The sequence below is a fragment of the Branchiostoma floridae genome, chromosome 17 (genome assembly GCF_000003815.2).
Source record: "Branchiostoma floridae strain S238N-H82 chromosome 17, Bfl_VNyyK, whole genome shotgun sequence".
Lineage (NCBI taxonomy): Eukaryota > Metazoa > Chordata > Leptocardii > Amphioxiformes > Branchiostomatidae > Branchiostoma > Branchiostoma floridae.
This window is the reverse complement of record NC_049995.1, coordinates 2328080-2352366: the sequence shown is the minus strand read 5'-3', so window position 1 is coordinate 2352366 and position 24287 is coordinate 2328080. Positions and strand designations below refer to the sequence as shown.

Here is a 24287-nt window from a genome sequence, read left to right as displayed (position 1 = left end):
CACCAATTGTATAAGCTGAAAGCTGGATTCCTACCTCTGCTAAAAATTAACCCAATTGAGAACTTGACACAAATATTGTATAGAAGTTAAAATCAGCTGGGACATCTTTGCTCAGTAACAATTGATCTTTGCTAGGTAAGACTTACTGTTCTTTGTTGCCTAAGAGATTGTAGGTTAACATACTAGTAATCTGTACCTACAATTTGGTACCATTATTTGCAAGGACGTCAGATTACCATCTTCGAAAATTGCCTTTATTTTGTGGGGCCAACATTGAGGGATTGTAACAAGCTGTACAAATTGAAAACAAGTTGCAAGAGAAAAATGAGTGGACTTCACAAGCCTACAAAACTACAGGTTCTTAAATTAAAGTTTTACCTGAGTGTGTCTTATGACTTGATCTACCATCGGTCATTGAACGAACAAAAATATGGGAACATAAAACCATGATTTTGAAAGAAGTTGAAAATAAACTTTGGAACTCAAAAGTGTCCCACTACCTGAATCACCTTGGCGACATCTGTACCATTATATAACAAATGTTTACATAGCTATAGCAGACTGCCCCCCCTCCCCCAAGAAGACAACTCCATTCTCTACCTCACCTTGTAATTTCTGACTGTAACCCTGCAATTTCTGACCATCCCCACCCAAGTGTGGATCGTCACTTTGCGATTCTGGATGGTCCGGCATTAGGAATAAATAATTTTCATAAAGACCCTTTGTGCTAAAATCAAACGGGGATGCGTATTCGTCTTCCGGTGTGGAGTGTCCAGACGTAGACGCAACTTTTGTTGCATGATCCTCCTCTCGTAGATCGGAAATCCTTCTGGTAAAAAACTTTTTCTCCTGGCTTGGCGGCGTCTTAGCCGGAGACTTCTTAGTCCGACTTGGACTCTGCTCTTTCAACAAGAGTTCTGCATGATCAAAGTCTAGCGAAGCACCTGAAATTTCCAACGTTTCTATATGAAAGGAGTCCTCCTCAAAACCTTCCATTGGGTAGTAAACTCCGCAAAAACATCAGTTTACAAGTAGCAGATGTTGGACGTTGAAGTGCGATTTTGCTGCGGGCATGTTCACGGATACAGCTGATTCTTTTCACAAGTGCCGGCCGATACAATGACGTGTTGTGTGCACATGTCAATGGACTCATTCTACACCAGAAGGCGCCATTTTTACGGGGGGATTGAGTCCTAAAAACTTAAAAACTTCAAGATTTTTGAATGAAAATAAGTTGAAAATGTCTTTTTATCTTACAAAAATAGACAGCAAACTCTTAAATTAAAATTAAAGTTGAAGACTTGTAGAAGTTGTACAAAGAAAATTTATATGAGTCATGTGAAAAAATTCCCATCCTTTTTCACATCCCCGCCTTTTGTAATCCAGGTGTCCTATTGTTAACAATCAGGTGTCAAAAACATGTGACTCCAGTCATTGGCTCAAAGTGCAGACTAACATCCGTCTTAGAGCATTACGTCATCGTTTCTATTCTGCAGGTGAATAACAAGTGATAACTTGACCTAGTGACCTTGTAGACTGTTACTGTACTAGACACTTAAACATTGTGAGTGTTAAAGGCAATTAGATAGGCCCTACTTTATAGGGAGTTTTCTCGGGTTTCTAGTGTATACATTGTATGTAAATTTTCTAGTAGTGTTATCTGAGAAACAAATAATGCAAATCGTGTGCATAGTAGTTTCAGCAGTTTTCCCAGTGAGCTCTCATCGCAAACACATCATATGGTGAAAATAATTATGCTGTCTTCCATTTTATTGCCTAGGTATATGTATTTCTAACTGGTTACCGTTATGCACTGGAATACCTTTCCATCGACTTACAGTACCTACATTGTACTTTTGACTATATTTGAACAATAATGTTATTTTACTAATAAAAAATCTTGATTCTCTAGATAGAAAGAATAATATTCCGCGTTTAAAAAACACCTAAAACGACCAGGTAAAAAGGCATGCCAAGCTAAGGCATACCATGACATTTATCTATTATATTTTACGATTTACCATTACAGCTACATTGTATAAGAGACATACAGCCATGCCTGCCCAACTTGCCAAAGGCTATTATAATTAGTACAGTAAAAACCCTCCAAAGATGACCAGTAAAATCTGATGGTCATCATAGCCAGGTGTCAAAGGTAAAAATTCCAGGGGACCACAGATAACATAAGCTATACGGGGTCCTTAGGTAGAGTTGGCTTGGACACTTGTACATTGTATGATATTGTGTGGTTACAAGGGCTTGGGGACCCTAACAATACACCCTTTTTTTTACACCTAACACTTAAATCTTACCCCACCTGTGATACCAGAGGGGCATTAAATTGCCCTTGGGCCATGTCCAGGTCTAGACTGTTACACAAACACTGGGACACTAAACAAACATTGCACCAAGTCCGGTCTGGCCTTTGGAAGGGACCATGAAGAAGGCAACATGTCAGCATGTTCAAACTACAAGTCTTACACGTCTAACTCAAATGTCAGAGATTCCAATAATTATAACACACCAACCAACCAAAGCTAGTCAAACCAGTCACACTTACAATAGGTGTGAAAAACAAACTTTACAATGGCCATAAATGGTTGGTCCCTTGCCATCGGTCAGTCACCCTTTTAGTGAATTTGAGTCCTTGTTTGTCTAAGGTCTTGTATCAAGACATGACCTCTTTTCTCAAGAAATGCTTCTCCTTTTCTTAGCTCAGCTAGCATTGGTACATGTAGCGAGTACTAAGGTTGTTTTGGAAACCAAAACCCTGTTACGGTGCTACCACTGCATTTAATTGAGCGCACACAATGCCAGCTAAATCATAAGGTTTCCAAGAAAGTAATATACTCAGATCAAATTAAAGGAGTGGACAAAAAAAATAATATCCAACATCTTTTGTTTGGAAAACAATATCTATTCTTCCAGAAATATTTCTAAGTCAATGATCAGTCCCAATAACGCAAGCCAACCATAAATAATAATCAGCATCATTTTGGGCTATTTCTGTAAATCGTAAAATGTTTGCATTGGTTTGAAAAAAAGTAACTGTTTGCAGTTTTTGTGGTGGTCTCTCATCACACTGTCAGTTGTTTCAAAGTTACGAAGATCAAAACAACACGAATGCTTGCTACTTTTCGAATGTTCCTCCAAACTTTAACAATTTACAGTACACTGACTGTACATGCACATACCAAATCAACAGTAGAGACATTAACTCTGTGTACTTTCCTACATGGATCTTTTTTTCATACACAACTGCAATTAGCAAGCTGTAACGGTATTCATCGGACTTGAATATCAATCATTTGCATGCAAATATCTCTCCAAGTCAACATGGGAAATAAATGCTGTATTATCTTGAATCCGTTATGAAGCCTGCTTTGAAATAATCCTGCAAAATTCTGCATGTCTCTATCATTTACTGCCACGAATGAATGGAAGATTGTCATTTGGAAAGGTTCACCATTGGGAGTGTCTGTGCGTAGTTGGTAAGATAAATCATCCACCCAAACCACATGTGCACTTTGTGAAATTGCTAAATGCGCAGTAGACATTGCTGCCAATAAATATTGTAGATCGTTGTAAGTTTGCGGAGACTTAATTTTGTCTTAGGAGGGGAGAGCAGGCATTTGCGATGTTTTAAGTTTGAAATTACTTATTACACTAGTTATGCAATGGATGACGTAACATATGTTTACAATGTGACAGGTTCACAATAACCTCTCTCTAACCATGAAATTAAACCAGGGTGAATATTTCCTGATCTACAGTGTTCAAAGCCATGGCTGTGTCATCTGAGGTATCGAGTAATACTCCTAAGAGTTGAATCATCGATAAAAAGCTATAAAATTACATGCTAGAAACAAACCTAGCCAAGAGCAACTTGGCTTAGAAATGACATTTGCATTTACAAATTTTTGAAGACACAATACAGACAGTTCTATTGAGTACTGGTCAAAAATCTAAGGCTATCATACAAAATCAACCAATACCTGAAAATTCCCAAACAACACACTGAACATTCATGTTCAATTCTAAGTCACAAGTCCAAAGGCAACACTCACAACATATTACAATCAACGATTGCACAAAATTTAAATGTCACTAATGATCTAATCTATTGCACTCTACAGAGAATATACCAGTACTGTACAAGTAGATGAAAACTGCCTACTTGCAACAGAATAGATGTGGTCTTGTTCCATGCCTTCTTCCTCCATATTGCTTAGTACGTTACGTAGCTTTCCAATCCTTTCCAATCTACTGAATCACGAGGTCAATTTCTCTCCCACTCAACAGTAACGTGCTGACATTGCCAGTACTAAGGACAGTACAAACAGTTTTCCACAGGAGTTTGTCAATAAGATATTTGACGTGTGACACATCAGCAGGTAAGTGTGACTCAGGTAGTGGGTCCAGTTAAAGGGTAACTTATTCACAGGTGACCTCATTTACCTGCCTGACTGATAGACAAACAGGTCAAAGGGTGATGACCTAAAGTAACCTTCTGTGTGTTAAGAGAATAGGGAGACCAGCATCACAAAGGTCTTTTGTTTTTGCATTGTTTTCTTGTTGTTCTTTTTTAACGAAACTTTGAAAATAACTTGACTGAAATGCAAAATGTGAGAGGACAATTCAAAAGGTTTGTACATTTTGAAATGAACAAGAGTCGGCCACAAAACGTCTTGGTTCTCATATTTGATCTGATTTTTTTCCTGATTTGACAACACAACTATAAGTTATAACGATAAAAATACCATGTACCAGGATATGGATCAATCTTCAATGCTTACATATTTTGGCACCAACAGTCAAAGAAAGTCTTTGTCTACCGAAATGTTATCTCTTCCTTTCATCCATGCATCTAAAGGTAGTTCTGTAGATAATGCTGTAGTGTTAAAGCAGTACTCCGCAAGGATGCCTGTTTCTTTTCTATATATTCTTTTGAAAGTAAAATTAAACCCTTTGGTTTGTTTGTTTTGCATAACCAATAATAATAAAACAGCCTGTAAACTGCCCGGCAGAACCCCTTTTTTCCAATTGGCACTTAAGGCCACACCAATTTAATTTCTTGGTTCACGGATTTTTTCATAAAAAATATGGAGCGAGAGGGCGAAATAAAAATAAAAATTGTAAAATGGTTCAGGGAAAGGTAACGGCTAATCCCAAACATAAAGAAAAAAAGTTTTCAGCTTGAAAAAAGTACAAAAACACTATTATTGTACAGTAACAGCACCTGTACCCACACTTTAAGGAGCTTATAAAGGCCAATTTGCTACACCAGAAAGTTGGTGAATGGTTTCATTAATGGTGAAAATTTGCTGAGTGGTAATTTTTATTTTTATTTTTTTTTCCAAAAAATAGGAGCGAGCGAATCCGTGAACCAAGAAATTAGCTTGGTGTGGCCTAAGAGTTAGTGAACAACCCTTTAGTCGGTACATGTATGTTGGTGGGTGACAAATTACGTTTCATTTGTAAGCCTGCTGGGTTCTGGTCTACACACTGCACCCGAAGTAGTCCCATGCAAGAATCTACAAGAAAATCAATAAAATTACCAGAGCTTTTCAAACAAGTCTGGCTATAGTCACGGCAACCCAGAAATTCACATTACCCCTACTCAAAAGGGGTAATTTCACAGGAAATACAAGTACATGTACATTCATCTGGAATTCGACAACCCTTTACAATGATGGTATTGGCATTCCTCACCCATTGTTGAAAAATTTCCCCAACCACCAATGGTCCTATGATATTCAATCAAGAAAACTGCCCAAAATTGAGCTCTAAAGCTAACTATTTAATGTAAAGGTATTCCAGAGTGACCTACAATGTCATAAATTAAGGTTGCCTTGGGTTCTCCTATAATACTACCTGTCATTTTTGCATGGAAATGTAGATAAACCTTGGCAAACATCCTCGCAATTTCCTCTTTAAATTCATTTCTTAATTGCAAAGCTTGGAATCGAATGGTTCAAATACCAGGGTTCTAGCTAGCGCAAAGTTGCGTAGCGGCCCGCTACGTTAAAATTTTGGACCGCTACGCTTATTTTGTGGCCGCTACGCTTATTTTCAATACAAAGTAGCGGCATTTTGACTGTATTTATTTGTGCAATAATTGTAATGCCAGATCAAATGTGAAAAACGTTGTTTTCGGAGGGAATCACAATGAGCAAAACACAAAATCACATGCGGGCGCTGCCTGACGTGACTTGTGGCGTCCCCCAGTGCGCATGGAGGCGGGTCTTCATGTTGCCCTCCCATGTGGCGGAGTGGCAAGCCCAGACAGAGTGTTGGCTTTCTTCGATGCCATATTTGGGCTAGGCTGGCTTATTACAACTTGCCGAGGGAGTGTCCAAGTATAACAAATTTTTTCATGGAACTGGTACAAATACAACTACAAAATTTAATATGTTTCCTCCCCATTCTCAACAATTTTTTCCTCGTAATTTGCGTGCCTGCTTCCACTAAACTCCATTAATAACATTTTTACGGAGGCGAAAAAAAATAATACTCAGACACTTGGCACACCCCGATCTGGCAGTGCTGTGCTGTTGGAGGGGGTTTGGGAGGCTGTTGAAAGTTCGTGACAATAGCAGATATTTTTGGTCATTTTATCAAAGTAGAAAGTCAAACTAAACTAACAATATATAATGTGAAATATTTTTTAGAAAGTTGGAGCACTGTTGCCATCAGTTATATGCTTTGTGGGCATTTGTTATTATCATTTAATCATCATCTATTGTCAGTTCCGCCCGATGTTTTGGAAAATCCACAAGCCGTCAGCCCTCCCCATAAGTAACAACCTGACTGGACAACGCCCCCAAAAGGGGGGAGTTAAGTTTTTCAGCCTTTGTGGAAAGTTTTGCCGCCAGCAGGCCGGGGTGCCGGAGTGTCTGGTGGGCGGAGCCTTGAGTATGGAAACCGTGGGAATGTTTCCCTGCCTCATACTAGATGAATACATTAACCCATATTTGGTGTGTATCAGTTTCAACTGGAGTCACAATTTACACAGGTCTCAAAAGAACGTGCTTTCTTTCTATCTTCCTGTATTTGCCTGCAGAGGAATCAGCAATACGATATGACATGTAGGGGGAGGTGTAAAATGTAAAGTGTGTTCTGTGTTCTTTCTCTAACTAAATTTCTAGAATTAATTAACAAGAGATGCAGAGAGGCTTAGGTGCTGATTTCATGTAATCAACTACGTGTAACTCACAGCAAATTGTGAATAGATTACATATATACAGGTCAGGTCAAATGTATTACTCTATATGATATTTTTCAAGGCCCAATCTAACATTATAAGATTATGGCAGTGTGATGTAGCCATTCTTTTTTAACTATTGGAAACATTGTTCCCACTGCCATGAAATTGAATACTGTATTTTGAATATTGCTCGGAAATGGAAGAAAGAACATTGACTGATTGAGAAAGTCTAAGCAAATATTGAAATGTATGTAGAAATGATAACAGAATTTTGAAATTAATTCTTAACTTTGTTTGACTCTCTAGTAACTTTTAGTAAAATGATGTTACTTACCTGTTTCTAGGTTTTCCTGTTAATCTTTTTGTTTCTGTGTCTGAGTTAAGATATCTTGTGACAAGGTCCTTTGTAAGGTTAACACAGTGACATGATGCAAAGTATAAGAATTACCCATCAAGAATACATAGTGAGAAAACAACAATTTTCCTTTCATAGGTCCCTAACAATGGCCAATTTTAATTCTATTTTTCCAAAAGCTCCATACTGTGGAAGGGGGGGAAAACCCCCCCTTCCACACCATCCCCCCCTCGGGCGCTTCGCGCCCTCGAGCTTGGTCGCTTCGCTCCCTCGCCTTTACCACTACGCTCAAATTTTATCCTAGCTAGAACCCTGAATACAACCATTCATTTTGTAACAGTCTATTGACTGTGTAGCCCTAGCTAGGGCCGGTACTACCCCCTCGGTATATATTCGTCTCCCGGCATTTTTCCTTTTCCGGCATATTTTGCTTTCCCGTCGCATTCCCGGATAAAAATCGCGAATTCTTGATTACAAAGCTGGGAATCCAATTTTTCAACTATTCATTTTGTAATAGTCTATTGACCATGTAGCCTAAGCCTTAGCCCGAGCCGTACATGGTGAACAAATGCACTGTCACAATTTCCCTTTCAAATCCATCTCTTGACTGCAAAGCTTAGAATTATTTCTAGAATGGGTCATTTTAGTAACAGTCTATTGACCGTGGACTGAGCTGCCCCAATGATTGAACACCAGTCTAAACCAGCTGGTACGGTATTACCCAAATATTGATTCTGGCATGAGCAACAGGACCTGTACTTGATCAGAAGACATGGTCCTGCTGTCCTAGTTCTAAACAACGTGGCCATGACTCATTCACCCTGGCACAGGCTAGGCCGTGCATGGTACTGTAACGGTTCGGAATTCATTTTTAGGAGTAAGTGCACTGGTGCACAACCTTAACACTTAGAAAGACTTTTGGGTGCACAACATATTTCTATAGTTGACTACAAAATTTTAGATATGTAATAGATAAAGTAAAGTACATTAGCAACAAAGGTTTGCTTTTTTGATACTTAAACTGGAGCTAGCTACAATAGGATGGGATATAATACTTGGCATGCATATTCCATACTGTACATGTAGCTCCAGTTATACGTTAGACTGTGAAGCCAGGTACTATCCAAACCTTTTATAGCTCCAAAGTCTTTTCTTTTCTCTCTGTAGATTTGAAGAGAGGACAGAAAAGACTTGGGAGCTGTAATATGTCTGTATGCCATGCTAAACAGTGAGTTATAGTATAATGTGCTGCTATATCTAAAAACATGTTTTGCACCAATAGGCTATGATTGTTACTACACTGTAGTCCAAGCATGTGGTGAAGGTAGGAAAGTTAAACAGACCAGGGCACACAGTGCGTTATTGTATGCTGTGCAGCTTTGTCTAAAAATATGTTTTGCACCTACATTGTATATAACAACAGTGTATATAACTACAATGAATGTAGTCCATGCACATGGTGATGGTAGGAAAGTTAAAGAGACCATACTTATTTGGATATGTGGCTACGCAATGAGTTACTGTATACTGTGCAGCTATGTCTAAAAATATGTTTTGCACCTATACAACTACACTGTTGTAGTCCATGCACGTGACGTGTGGTGATGGTAGGAAAGTTAAAGAGACCGTACTATTTCCTGGTGTGTCCACCTCCAGGTACGACCACCCCTCCCCGGAGCTGGAGTTAGACGCTAGCGTGGGAAACACCAGCATGGCGGCGGCAGGGGTCGAAGAAACGTCCAGAAAGCAGCGGGATAAAGGCAACACAAAAGAGTTGTCCAGAAATAAAACCCAAAAGAAACATACGTGGATGTCAAACGTAAAAAAAGATAAGTGATTAAACCAGGAAAGCAAAAGGAAAGAGGAGGGAAAGAGAGATCAATATGATTAGAGAAGATTGGATTGTATTTGACAGTGCTGCACACAGAGCTAGTGATGTATTGCGGTATAAATTATCGCTGAATAGTGCATGTTTTACTTCTAGTAATCAATGAAGAATACAATGAGCGCAAGCCCGAGAAATTAAGCAGACATGCATAGACTGTTAAACTAGAATGCACAAATGTGATTTTATGGATGACATCTTTTGTTTGTTTTCTTTTTTTTTTAAAGCAACAGAGTTTCAATCAATTCTTTAATTGATAATAACCCTGGAAATGGGTTGTCACAAATAAAGAATTTGAAACTGCAGGTATTTATCAGACTTAGATTTTATTATCATTGTGTCATCCATAACAATCTTCTGCATAATGCTGCTTGTCTGCAGTGATGGCCATATGAGGCAAAGAATGATTGGATGATAATTGCATGTTTATCACAATTTCTTTCTAAGATTGACTTGTTTTACCAGATAAGATGACAAGATGAACAAACACAAACAACACTCAATTCATACATTTCAAACAGACAATGCAACACCATATGGTCAAATAATTCAATTTGACTCTATTCTCTAGTCTAGAATTCAACGTAATTTATGGTCTTTTTCTACAAAGTAACAAATACGAAAGTGACCACCTCTACATCAGGTCCAACTGGCTAACATTACTTTTCTTTGAATTTTAGTTCTATTGTGTTCCCATCCAATGAAAGGAACCATATCATTTTTATATATAGCTTTCTTTCAATACCTCCAATATCTTTCATCACACCTACATAGGAATGGTCTTGCTGAAAGTAAACTCTACATCATCCAACGTCAATACAATCTCCACTGTAATGATTACAAAGCTCTCGGCTTGTATCCGGTTACGGAGGATTTTATTGGTTTTCCATTTGGAGTGTGGGCAGATGGTAGCAGTCTGCCTTAGGATCAATACCATCAGCAAAGCTGTCACATACAATACCACGCACTGCAGGGCTCGAAATTCATTTTTGGGGATTAGGTGCACTGGTGCACCCAGCTTTAAAAATTGGGTGCACCAAAACATTTTTGGGTGCACCACTTAAATTTAAGTAGAATGTCAACAACAAAAAACTAATAACAAAACTTAGTTACAAGCTATCAAATTCTTAAACAAGTAACATGACAGACATTTTTTATTATCTTTCTAACACTTGGATGTCAAGAATATGATGTATACTAGTATACTTTGATATCTTTCCATACATAAACCTAAGAAAATATTTGGGTGCACCCTGTGCACCCACTGAAAATAATTGGGTGCACAGTTCCATTTTTGGGTGCACCTGGGTGCACATGCATCCAGTATTTCGAGCCCTGCACTGTAAATGCTGTCTAGTCTAGTCTGCAATGTGACAAGTCAACGTTTTCACACAATGGCCAATTATTTTGCACCAAGTAAGATCACAATCTTGCAGTAGCAAAGAAAACGACTGAAACAGTTCATAAGTTATAATAATGTATGTCGAAACTTGTATACAAAATCATTGAGAGAAATCATTGAATTCAAGATAATGAAGTACCTGTAATTTCATCAATAAAAACATATTACTGCTACTGTCAGTGAAGTCAATATAGACTACATGGCAAATTCATGACCAAGATCTGATTCAGTAAATTCAATATAAATTTCAAATGAGTCCTTTAGTAATAGCAATATCATAACTGATAATACCTCAATTTTGTATACTCTTAAACTTGCAAGCAATTATGCCTATGTATTGTGTAGACACGAGAAAATGCAATATATTTTACACAAATTTCATTTCTTTTTTTCCTGCCATCTCTAGTTTTATACAAATCATTTGTAAAGCACTCAGTCACCCTGTGCTTATTTTTTTTCAATTTCAAATGCCGGTAATCCAAGTGCTGCTCAGTCCATCAAAGTTCTAGCCACACACAAGTAGACGTTCATATGACAGAATATTTCATACCTTAGAGCCATCCCAAATACCAAAGGTGGGGAAAACCAATATTGACTGGATGGAAAATTCCACTTAACTCTACCCCACAGGATGCTATAGCGACATCACATGAAGAGATGGCTCGCGGCCAAGAGGCAAATCTACTGATAAAGTCATCCCAACTGTTGTATGGAAGCCGTTGGTTGTCTCGTGAGATTTGTGTCTTCAATATTTTATGGGGGTGGATAGTTTGGGTTTGACGCAAATGTCTGCCGTAAGAGCGCAACTGAGCCCGTTTAGTAGAGCTCCAAGATTTGAAGGTTTATGCCATTATCTCTACCGTATGTTTCATCTTGTGCAATATGACAACGTACTCATATAGCAGCTTATGGTGGATGATGTAAGGCCACAGAGAATTTTCTTCTTCTTGGATTTTGGTACTTTAAATGAACATTTGTCTAGATATTAAAATACTTTTAATGGTTAAATCTGAAAGACTATATTTCTGTCTGTATGTCTAAGTTATTAGGTATTAGATATGATTTTGAAAGTAGCGTGTTTTCCTCACATGTACATTAAGTGGAAAGCCCAAGTGGCAAGCTTTCGGACAGTTTCGGAAATACAATACAAATGTACATGTACTTCTATTCTAACCTTTTGGCATGTGTTTGTAGTTTTCGGCTATATCAGTCAGTAAAGTTACAAAGGAAAATATTGTCATGAGGGTAGGTAGGGGTTGGGAAGACGAAGGTCAAGGTCGATTTTGGGCCCCCTGTTATGTGACCTTAGTACTGCAGCAGAACTTCTATTTTTTGTATCTTTCGACCTGGACATGCTAGGGTCTTGTTACTTATGAGTGTTCTACTTCCATGCAGGAGTTAGTCCAAAATGCACCAGTCCTTACTTACCCCTACGCACACTTTGTGCAGGGTTCAAATACGACGGGGTATACTTTGGGACAAATTCCACATCGTCTGCGCACACAGAAACACACACACACAGAAAAATGTTGAGTCAAAACACAGGAAATCCAATTATAGGTACAGAAAAACAGCAAATACAATGGACAAGTACTGTTCCCTGACACAAACTGACCTTGTCTTACTCTTAGACAAACAAAATTAAAGATGGAAAGATTAGAAAACCCAAAATATCATCAGAAAAACAATGAATAAAAAAGGACAGCTGTTGCAGCAAAATACAAAGTGACCTTGTATAAGATAAACATAAACAGTTTAGCATTCTGTACTATCTTAATTGAAGTTGTGATATTTATTTATTTGTTTGTTTATTGAGACATACCACATCAGTGCAAGGACGTTAACGTCCTTCATCAGTGGAAGGATTGACATAACAGGTGACCATCACCTTTTCAAGATGTCAAACTGGAGACCAGACTGCAAGGTATAAATCAATATCACTTTGGGATGGACTCCTAATAAGTGCTCTTTTGGATAAATGTTTTGTACTTCAAATCTTCAATTATCCTACCAGAGGTGTGGTTCTCCTCAAACATGGGGCATCCTGCTTTACAGTCCATCTAGTAAGAGGATGTCCGTAACCAAAAGCTAGGCACTATTTTCACCTGCGTCCAGTGAGGAAATAGGTGTTAAGTGCCTTTCACAAGGACACAACACTGTGGCTTGCCAGGGATGTGAACCGTCCCAGAACCTAAAATTTGATTGTTAACATTGGTAAAGGGAATGATGAATTCCCATAAAATCATAACTTTATTGTACATTGTACATGTAACTTAGGATTTCCCATTTGTCTTGTGAGAATATACCATGGTACAGTAACTAACAGTAAATTGTGAAATATTCACAGTGATTTTATGTGGTACTACATGTAGTAGTGCATTGTGCGACTGCAGTTGTTTCAATCGCAACCAAACACTGCAAATGACTCCTTTCTCCTTCTTTGTAAAATTTGAGTCCCATACAGTAGTAGTAATGACACCCAAGCTAAGACTAAGAGTAAGAGTTTTATGTTCTGGCATAAAACTGAATTTTCCCCTCAATGTATTCCAAGTTTTGAGTACACAGATAGATTTGGAGCAGTGTTCAAAATGCAGTTCTTGCTCTTGAACTATTAGGTGACTTTGTATTATCATAGTTATGCAAATTACACATTGTTTATATCAATTGTTCCTGCAATGCAGGTGGCTATTCCAAGCCCCTGGGGGGAGTCAGCAGTCTACAGTTCCAAACATTTTTGCTAACAGGTGCACATCTACATGAAAGCATACATGTCCTCAAGAAACCTCATCTTCTGAATTTGTAAACAAATAAAAATACTGAAATAGCAGCAGTTTATCTCAAATGACAAGCAGGAATTTCTTTTGAGAGCCATTGCTTCTTGCATGAGCTGAAAGCAATCCCAATTTATTGTCAGTACTAAAGCCAGCATCACACTATAAAATGACCTTCTGCCAAATTGTTTTGATCACCAGATGGACACCAAATTTCAAACTTGTTCAAGAATTGAGCACATAATTCTTCTAAGTAAAATTCACTTCATTGAGAACTCAGTAAGTAAGTAACCTGCAAACAATAGATATCCTTTTGAGCTTGTGGGCTCATCAAGCGAGGTTTTCTTCCTGTCGATCACGAACCAGCTTTAAAATTTGAAAGAGAGGTCTTTAAGTTAATGTAACAGTAAGACTACCAAACCATCCATGTCAAATGGCTCTGAGCCTTTGGCATAACGTAACAGTTTACTAGTAGCATCTGGGTTTGTGGTCTGGCAGCCCGGATTCAGTGCGGGTTCGAATCCTGGGAGGATATTGTTTCTGTCTGTTTCTACTCCTTTCTAACATTAAACACTTAAAATCAGTCACGATAGGTAACATATCCACTTCCTCCATGTCCTCCAGGCATTGAGGCAGTACCAGAAAAACAAGTACCCCCAAAAACCAGCCCAACAGGAATTCATTACATCTTTACTTTCCAACTAGAATATCTTAAAATTAAGGACAGACTAAGATCATCTTTGCAAAATGATAACAACAGCTTCAGTACAAAAATGACCAGATACAAAATTTCAGCCTAGATGCTTCTTGGCGACAGTCATTTTAGCTCTGGCTCCAATCAGCGAGAATTGCTGATGTTTAACTCAAATCTGCTTGTCAATCTAGAACCTTTGTCTGCAATTATGCTGTTGGCATTGAATCATTAGGAGAATCTCTCTATTGGTTGGTTTCCTAATTACATTAAGGGTCTCTACTATGACTGGGTTTCCTAATTAGTTTAAAGGTTTATGGATATGTTTCCTATTCATTACATGGTAATTGCTATCAATGGTTTATCGTTTATGTGTATACGGCTGATATGATCTCACTTTTGATTTTGCTGTTTTATGGTCAAACTTCCTGTTTTCTGGATGGAATTTTCCAATGAGGGTTATAAATATGCAAGGTTAGCAAATTATAGTGAATTTAAATCAACAGCTTTCAGAAATTTATCAGTTTTGAAAATTTACAAAAATTATACTAGAAAAACCTAGTGGCTAAGTAATTTTTAATGTCAATTCTTTACAAATTCATGCAAGAATTTCATCTTCATTTTCCCCCCTTACTGCTACAATATGGAACATGTTAATCAGGTACATTCCCTTGTAATAAGTTGTATGTTCCTGGATATCATATAATACAATACCATGTTTTTAGATAAATTCAATATATTCTGAATGATGTGGATATTTACTACAGACATTCTTCCTCGAAAATATCGACCATAACTCGCTAACAACAAAATTATGGATCCGGGACAAAAATAAGGTCATGGAAATAATCATGTGACATTTAGTCACCATTTCCACATTCGACAACATCACGATATATTTTTAAAGCGACAAAAGTATTAAATAATGTCTTTTTTACATGCAATGTTTTCGTAAATATGATTACAGCTAACACTTTTACGCTGGAACTAGACGTTGCGAATCGTTAGACGTGTTGGTGCGACATGTATTATAATTTTGTCCCATTGATTTTAGCTTTGCCCTCCCCAAAGCGGAAAGAAAAATATAAACACCAAGGCCCCTCCCCCCATTTATGAACCCCCGGTTTGTATTTTACCTGGTTTCGTGACGTCTGGATAGAGAGAGTCTGGTCTTGTTGGAGGAGTTGTGCCGTCCATGACGAGACTTGGTCGGTTTGAGGAGTTTGAGGCTGAAAAGTTGCGGGAAAATGTCGGGAATTGTCAGGTACGTGGTCTTCTCTCGTCTGCAGTCGTGGAAAATGGTGACGTAACGCAAATCCTGCCAAATGTCGCCTCAGATCTCGCGAGATGTCGGGCGAGATATCCTGACGTCACACCGCGTACAAACACGTTATGGACTGAGCAAAAATTACAGAAACAGAAGTGTATCCATCAAATTGATATAGATAACATTTATTACCTATGATTTTAGTATTGGTATTTTTAGTTTTAATGTTTCGTTAGTATACTGACGTATTTGTGCTGAGTATCAATTTTGCTGCTAACTTTCTCTCTTTGTTTGTAGGTGGTCATGACGTTCCCTCGACACCAAAGCTTTCAAGATGGCGATGCAAGCAGCGAGAAAGGCGAATGTGAGTAGAAAAAACGCCAATTTAACCTTCTTCTTCGTCAAAATATGCTCAAAACAGGGTTTTATTTATAGTCTGTACATCGTTGATTTTGGTTTGCTAGTTCGATGAGTCCTATGATCGCTTATTTTTATATAAATCCCGATTTTCGAATAGGGTGCTTGGCCTTGTTGTGCTTGGAAACATGTATGATTTTCCTTCCTCTAAAAAAATTCCACCTTCCCTTTCCCAGGTTCGGTTGCCGCCAGAGGTGAACCGAATCCTCTACGTGCGGAACCTTCCCTACAAGATCACAGCAGAGGAGATGTACGACATCTTCGGCAAGTACGGCGCCATCAGACAGATCCGAATGTAAGTCAACGATCCCTTGACTTTGTCCGAAAATTCTTCTTCTTCCGGCTTAAGCCCACATAAATGTCTACTAAAGAATATTCTGGCTTTTTCATAGTGCACATAACGCGTCAGGGACGGTAAATTCAGCTTAAATCAAAGGGTTATCCATAAAAAAATTGTCCATTACCCTTGCCTGGTCAGCACCATGTAGAGACGGTCTTGTAGATGTACCGAAGTTTTTTTATTGAATGTGTGTGTAAAAGTGACGACCGTAAAAAATTGGTTAGATGCCGCGAAGTAGGCGGCAATGCCTTAACCGTATATGTGTTGTAAACCCGCAAGCGGGTCTTCCGTCCTTATCAAGGGGAGTGCTAACCTTCTCTCCTTTCATACAACACGCCAAGGAGTACAGGTGTGCTGCCTTTATATAGGGGCAATTCTCTTGACGTCTTTGTGTTGTGGTTCCATGACGCTTTACACTAAAAACTTCTTTAGCAGACGAATTAAGATATGACTTGACCATAAAGTCTCATAATTGTCACTAGGGTACTTTCGGGAACATTTTATAGAAATCATATTTTACATTTTGGTTCATATTTACAATTTTTAGTACCCAATTTGTGTTTTCTGTTACAGCTCAGTGTGCAAGGCTTTATGGGATAGATTTGAGCAAAGCATTATGGGATATATACAAACTCTAACTGATGATTATCGAATAGTGCTAATATTGTAATTTGCCAAAACTGTATTTAGTATATATGGATTTCTTTCTAGAAGTTATGGCAATGCCATAATGTCAAGTAAATGTGGGATCAACTAATATTCGTGCTCTTAATTTTTTTTCAGGGGTAACACACCAGAGACAAAGGGCACAGCATATGTTGTCTATGAAGACATCTTTGATGCGAAGAATGCCTGCGACCATCTCTCAGGGTTTAACGTGTGCAACAGATATCTGGTGGTACTTTACTACCAACCCAACAGGGTAGGCAGTTCTTCAATATTTCCGGCTTGCCGCCAAGGATAGTTTGTTTCTAATAAAGCATATTATATCATCATTTTTTAAGAATATTGGCTATTGTTATGTGTTGAATATTGAGTTTTCAATGTTGTATTTGATTTTGAAATCCTTTTAAAACATGAATTTTTGAAAAAGTTACAGCTAACAGTTGTTCACAGTTTATTATACTTCCATGGTTACTCTTTCAGTTGCATTGTATTATAAGCATTATGTACATTTTATAATAGCACCCTTTACAACAGTACTGTATTTGCTATGAATATGATGTATGCGTTGCTGTATATGTATGTACGTCACGAAAAAGTCAGCTTTCTATTTCATCTATAAATTAGTATAATAAAATCAAACTTTCTTAATGTTTTTGTTTGTACATATACCATTTACTTCATAAATTTCGTGTCATTTTTTGTTTACAATAAATTACATGAGTGTAAATTTTCATTTTCCTAATGTCAGGTAAATACAATGTGTGATCATTTTTTTCTCATGGAGTCCTGCATTTCTGTTCCCCTTCTTATAGGCATTTAAGAAGGTCGACCAGAAGAAGAAGGAGGAGGAACTCTCCAAGCTCAAGGCCAAGTATGGAGTCGGGGGAGACGCAGCAAGAACGGAGGCTAAATAGGACTAGAACCAGATACTTTTGTACCTACAGGACTGAAAATTAGTCAGGACAGCTTCTCTAAATATTTTTCGAGGTATTGGTGATGAGGAAGCCAAGAATGTTTTATGAGCCTAGATATGTAAAAAAAACACATACATGAAACGTATGTACTGCCGGAACATATTTATAGTTATGACCCTCAAAAACTATGATGTAACATTGTTAAAAAGGAATATTGTTTGGTCATAGAATCGGACAACCATGTTTATAAACAAAAAATTTGAATCACATGTGGGCAACCAAACTCGTCTCTAGTTTTGCTGCTTTTAAAGCATGAAGTTGTTTAGATAACTGGTGCACACTGTACACTAGTACTGTCACTTTTTTGTATGTTTGTAGATGAAAGATCCAGTGAAGCATAACGTTTGTACACTGATATTCTTTGATCTTCATAACTTTTACAATCAACTTGGTGATACATGTTACTCTCCAAAGTCTTCTTGTAAGCATGAAGCTACTAGTATCACACATTTTTTAAGTATGATAAAAGTTTAGGAGTGACTGATGATGATGATCATAAAAGTTTAGAAGTGCTCACTGTAGTGGTGTTCAGTGAACAATGACCAAAAATACCCCAAGCAAATTAACAACAAAAAGTATTGTCACCATAGGAAAAGAAATCTGATTTTTGTACATTGTCATTGGTTCTTTACATTCCTTAACTCTAGATACAAGTTAACAGAAGGACATGAACCAGATACGTAATAAATTTTGGTCAAACTCTTAGTTGAAACGCTGCATCATTTCTTTTAGTGTTGTCATCATTTTCAAGTAGACATTGCCAAAATGGAGCTACTAATTACTAGAAATTGTATATTGCTTAGCATGGAATTTAAATTCACGTGTATAATTCATAATTTGCAAAGGGTGGTGTTACAAAAGACAGCTGTCCCTCCACCCAATCGTTAGCAAAGACTGGAGTTGCTTTATCAAAAAGGCGAGTTGTGCTTTGTGTTGGATTTCAACAGTATTTGTTTCATAATATCAGTAGCCTAGAGCTGGTTACAACAAATATGCAGTTTTTGTTCAACAGGGTAGATAGCGCGTCTACTTTATCACTTCTAAATCTCAAGTACACAACATTACAACTTGATGGTGATTAATCTCTAAGTAGATCCTATGATGGCATAAGTGTAGTCAGCCAAGAGGTGTCCATTTGCCTTGTAGCAAAACACACTCCTAAGCCGGCTTCACTCTGCCATCTTTTGATACTATTTTGTGGTACTGTCGCAAGATCAGCTTGGAGATAAAATGATGATGCCCAATCGCTTGTTTTTAGTTGTCATGCAACAAATATTTTTTGTCAACTATCACTCAAAGTCCAGGTTACAGTAAACCTTACTGGCGTTTTTGTCTTTTTATGCTTACTAGTATACAAAGGGAGTGGATTTTCTGTAGAATAAATGTTTTACAAGATCAACTCCTTAAGTCAAAAACGTTGACAGCACATACAACTATATACCTGTCATGGTTGTATAAGTTGCAGTCCCGTGTCCTTTACAACTACATTTTGCATCTTTTCTTCAATCCCATGCAAAGCTTTCCAGTTTTCTATCACCATCGTCTGTTTTCTATAACAATCATCAAATTTAAAACCATATACATTGGCATTAATCGAAGTACATACTATTAATTGTTCTTCAATGGAACATGTCAAACGAAAAACAGAAAATACACAAATCTTCACAAGTTATAATGTTATACATGAAACTCGCAAATTCCTTGCATTGTGTCTTAGAGTATAATCTAACAAACTAATAGTTTTTGAACTTCAGTTTCGTATTATTTCTGTTGAGTTTTCTAAGAAAAATAAGAAGACGGTCTGAAAATCGTCTCATAATTGCGGTGAGAGCTCAGCCTGTCGTCTAGTACGTCCTGTAAGTTAAAGAACGAGGGAAAATGTGTTCTGCGATGGCAATAATATTCTAAAGAGAATATTAAAATATGTAACGTTATATACTAGTATTTATGGTGCTTTAGAGTGAAGTACCTGGAGCCACCTGGCAGAAGAAGTATTCTTTGTTGTGGCATTCCAGGTCATACCAATACCCGGCTACAGGGACATTACTGTTGTAAACAACGCAATCTTCGTTCCCGTATTTGCTATCTGGTTGTCCCTCGGACCACGAGCTGTACTTTCTAAGCTTAGACCCGTCCACCCACTCCCACTGTCCCTCCGTGCGCGGATCGTGCAGACCTATCCAGTAATAGTTGTTGCGGTTAGACAAGGTGGCGAGGAAGCCGTTGATCCAAGCGTCTCGGGGCATGGCGAGGGTGCCGCCATCTTTGCGACAGGTCTCACCCGCATCGCTGAAGGTCCTTGGGACTTCGTTGAACAATTTGTAGCAGGTTCCGCGCCACTTTGTATAACCTTCTGGACACGACACTAGAAAAACAGATTTAGATTGATAACGTTACTTAACCTTTATCCGCCTTAAACCTATATCCGTTGTCACTGCTAAACAAGGCCAGGGATATTCAGAAGTCGATGAACGGTAGTTTCAAATTGTACTATTTTCAAGATAGTTTCAAACCACCATCTGTCGACTTGATATACCTTAATACATTGTTCTTAAAAAGGACGGATAAAGGTTACCCTACGGATAATGGTGAACTAGCGGTACAGCAGGGTCAACAAGAGTACAAGAACGGAATCACACATTCCTGGACTTCCCACTCAAAACTTTTTCTACAATACAGTTTGGCCCTTTCCCGAGGTTGAAGAATTACAATCAAGTAAGTACAGCTAGTAAGAAAATATACTGTAGATACAGAAACTTTTGCGGTGGTTTAATGTCACCGCGAACTTAAAACCACCGTGAACATTTTTCCATGGCAGTAAGAGACTACAGTGCATGGTGCTACCGCGAACTTAAAACCACCGCAGTGTATAGTGCTACCGCGAAATCAAATCCCCGCGAACTTAAATACATTTACAGTATTGTGCAAAAGGTCAGAAGTTTGCTTAGAAACTATTATTGATGCCTCACCTCGTTCAGTTAGTCCAGTAGCTCCCTTTGCCCCTGGGGGTCCGACAGACACAGGGCCAGTCGGTCCCGATCCCATGACTCCCCCTTCTCTAGGATGACCAGCTGGCCCCATGGTTCCAGTTTGGTTCAGAGGTCCAAGAGACTCTGATAAAACGAATCTATGGTTTTACAACCACGCCACATTTTTTCTACCATCGTGAGTTACACAAAAGTACATACATGGTGAGCATTTTGAAGAAAAAAACCAACTATTTGCTTTTGGACAGACGAGGACAATGTGGCACTGCACTAAAGTCTTGTATACGTAACTTATATATTAGCAGTGCCACATACACGGTACAGACAGAAGGTAAAGGTAGTCCTTTACCTCCCCGACCGAAGTTAGGTACCCATTTTTACACCTGGGTGAACTTGTGAGGAAGGTTGTGTAAAGTGCACAACCCCAACGGCACAACGTCGGGGGCACGGCGGGGATCTAACTCAGGACCTCTAGATTCCGAGCCGAACTCGCTACCAGTTACGAACTAATTGTTGAAAATGAGGTATTTTCTGGTATCAATAAACAAGGGCTTAGGTAGAAATCGGCAATCCATTATATACAAGGGCATTATGTACTTACCTTCCAGATCAGTTTGTTCAGGAAACCGCAGTCCTGTCCGGAGCTTGGCAATCTCTTTTGACAGTTTGGCCATATCCTCAGACAGACTGATGACTTTAACTGTGTTGAAGATGCAATTGAGGTGATAACATGCGTATAAGTAAAGGTCGAATTGCGCAAACGCATGTACATTATTTCCGAGAACTAGTTACTTTGCCTATCCCTTTGATTGATTCGAAATTGGTAACCATAACTGGTCCAGGTTCCAAAATAGGAAAAACAGAATTTCTGCTGCAGTCCCTTAGAAACCCGTACGGGGGGGGGGGGGGGGGCAATTATTCGATTTCAGAGTACCTAACAACCTATAGCTTCATATTAATCGACTTGTAGCCACTTAAGTTATATAATTAACTACATTTACACGGTACCAAACATATACATGCTATAACCTTCTTGGCGAAAGTAATGGTACTCAACGAAAATGACAGATTATTATAATTAATACTCCGACAAGCTGAGCTTTAAACTGACAAGCCTGATGAAGTCATCATGTCTAATTTGAAGAAATAAATTAAAAGGACCTGCTCTCTAAAAAGCAAAGGTTCGACCTCGGCTGTTTTTTTGACGTTTTAGAAAACGGGACAAAATGGAGAACCCGGCGAAAACGCCCGCAACGCGTCATGAAAAAGCCAAAACCCAACCTCTGTTTCGAGAGTAAAACGGGCCTACTGTACCTGTCAAATATGGCAGCATGATGGCGACTACCAGGCAGAACACAAACCCAGCGGTGTGCAACGGATTTTTGAGGAGGCTGCGATACTTCGTCTTAATCTTGTTGTTAGCGCCCGTATCGTACGTTGCACCTGTGTTGATGTCAGATAAATGAAACATTTTCCAAAATGTTTGAAGACTCTTTGAAGTTGTGTTTCTCTATATTCACTGTAAGCTTTGAATCAATACTTCTATAATTAGGGCATTTGCTTACTATTCTTCATTACGATACCGCTTTTCTGATGAATATATGTGGCGCTATTGTAACAAATCGTGCACAGGCTCTTCCATCAGTAATAATAGATGAAGGAACTAATTAGGAATCAGATCATTTCAAGTAACGTCACAACGTCTTAGTGACAACTGCTTTAGACTCCCGAAAAAAGTTTCATCAGGTTGGTAGAATATAGGATGAAGTAGAATTCTTATTACACAACCAGAAAGTACTTACATTGCTTACGTTTCGATGTCTCTCAGACACCTTCGTCAGAGCTTCTAACTAGAGTTCTGCTTCTCATGTAGCCGATGTAGGTGGCGCTTTTGCGGTGAGAAAACGGTCCCAAACATGGCTCAGAAAGCCGTTTCTATCAAAATATTTTACCTGCTCTGGAGACGTACATCGTGTTGGGTATGTTCGCAGCGGCGTCCGCAAGGGACCTCCAATAAGTCTGGGACTGCTGCTGGGGCGTGGTGCCTGGGGAAAATGTTGATATTTAAAAACATGGTACATGTAAAATAATCTGAAGAAGTTTCTCAAAGTTGTCCCAGGTCAATTCAGGTATCAGACAAACTGCAAATTTATCGAAATGTTTATTTTCAGAAGTCATCTGTCTGACGCGATGACCCCTGATACGTGACCCTTCAAAAAGTGTCAAAATTGCGGAGGCAAGGTTTTAGAAAAGTCCATGTAATGAACCCAACGAATATATTTGTCCACCTCTTTTTCTGCTGATTTTCGGGACGTTTTGAGTATATATCTTTTTAAGATCAGACTTAGTCAGGAAATTCACAGCATATGTCTGACGCGATAACACTGTGAGCAGAAACCCTTACAAAGTGGCGTGGGCAAATTTCTGTCTTTTGTCGAAAAATAAGAATCAGGCAGAGAAACAATAAAAACTTGTTACCTCCAGTGTTGGCTTGGGATTGCTGATCCTCTTCCGACATGATGGCGATTTTCAGCTTGAGACTGGACAGCAGAAACACGTCCTACACCGTTCGTCTATTTAAGCCTTTCACGATAGCCGGTTCAATATGTATCTTTGATCAACCGAAGTTACAGACTACAGAAGATTTAAGTTTACTTTCTTCAATCTTCAACACTTTGAACCGTCGAGACGTATCACATAGAAACGTAATAACTCCGCCGGTCCAATTAAGTCTGTCACGAGAGCCGATTCAATATGCATCTTTTCTCAGGCAACTTACGGACCAGAAAAGATGAAAGCTTACAGTATTTGATTGTCTTCAATCGTCACACTTTGAACAGTGGAGACATATTATATTCATGTAAAAACTTAATAACTCCGCCTCTCCATTTACTCCTGTCACGAGAGCCAAACCAATTTGTATCAGCCAAAGATCAAAGTTTACTACAAAAGATTAAAGTTTGCTACCGAAACGTAAAGAAGACTAGAGGATTATTTAAGACACTATATACAGTCAAACCTGTATTAGGGGCCACCTCTACAGAGGGGCCACCTGTCCATAGTGGCCACTTTTTGTCGGTCCCTTGGGTATTTTATCTACAAGTTGCCACCTCTATACAGAGGCCACCTGTCTATAGTGGCCAAATTTGTCCAGTCCCTTATTATTATAAAACATATCTGCTCTTTTATCTCCACTATAACAGAAAAGCGAGGAGAAGTTGAATTTATCCAGCAATAGTCTCATTTTGTATCTGTGAACTGTATCTTTTCAACATGTCTTGTTGTGACCTGCACTTAGCCCGGTGTGGCAAAAATGTGCAATAAA

The 24287-nt window shown here is 38.5% G+C and overlaps 2 protein-coding genes and 1 non-coding gene across 26 annotated transcripts in view; 1 reads left to right on the top strand and 2 right to left on the bottom strand.

The window, feature by feature from the left end:
* Nucleotides 1–15650, bottom strand: part of LOC118404105 (tumor protein D54-like) — a 29681-nt gene extending 14031 nt beyond the window's left edge. For 5 of the 24 annotated variants that reach the window (XM_035803073.1, XM_035803075.1, XM_035803076.1 and 2 more), the window contains exon 1: nt 606–1141. In XM_035803073.1, coding sequence (XP_035658966.1) covers nt 606–996 — 391 coding nt within the window. In that variant the 5' untranslated portion in view covers nt 997–1141. Of the gene's footprint in view, nt 1–605; nt 1143–4177; nt 4249–9193; nt 9254–12277; nt 12344–15447 lie in introns of those variants that run through there. The other 19 variants (XM_035803078.1, XM_035803063.1, XM_035803080.1 and 16 more) reach the window with 13 other exon arrangements.
* A 140-nt stretch (nt 15651–15790) lies between these two features.
* Nucleotides 15791–18682, top strand: LOC118404108 (splicing factor 3B subunit 6-like). Its single transcript, XM_035803089.1, has 4 exons — nt 15791–15942; nt 16172–16290; nt 17119–17257; nt 17814–18682. The coding sequence occupies exons 1-4, from the start codon at nt 15913–15915 to the stop codon at nt 17913–17915; spliced, it is 390 nt and encodes a 129-aa protein (XP_035658982.1). The 5' UTR covers nt 15791–15912; the 3' UTR covers nt 17916–18682.
* On the bottom strand, nt 16544–16670 carry LOC118405191. Its single transcript, XR_004829859.1, has one exon. It is a non-coding gene; the product is annotated as a U6atac minor spliceosomal RNA (small nuclear RNA).
* Nucleotides 18683–24287: the final 5605 nt, after the last annotated feature.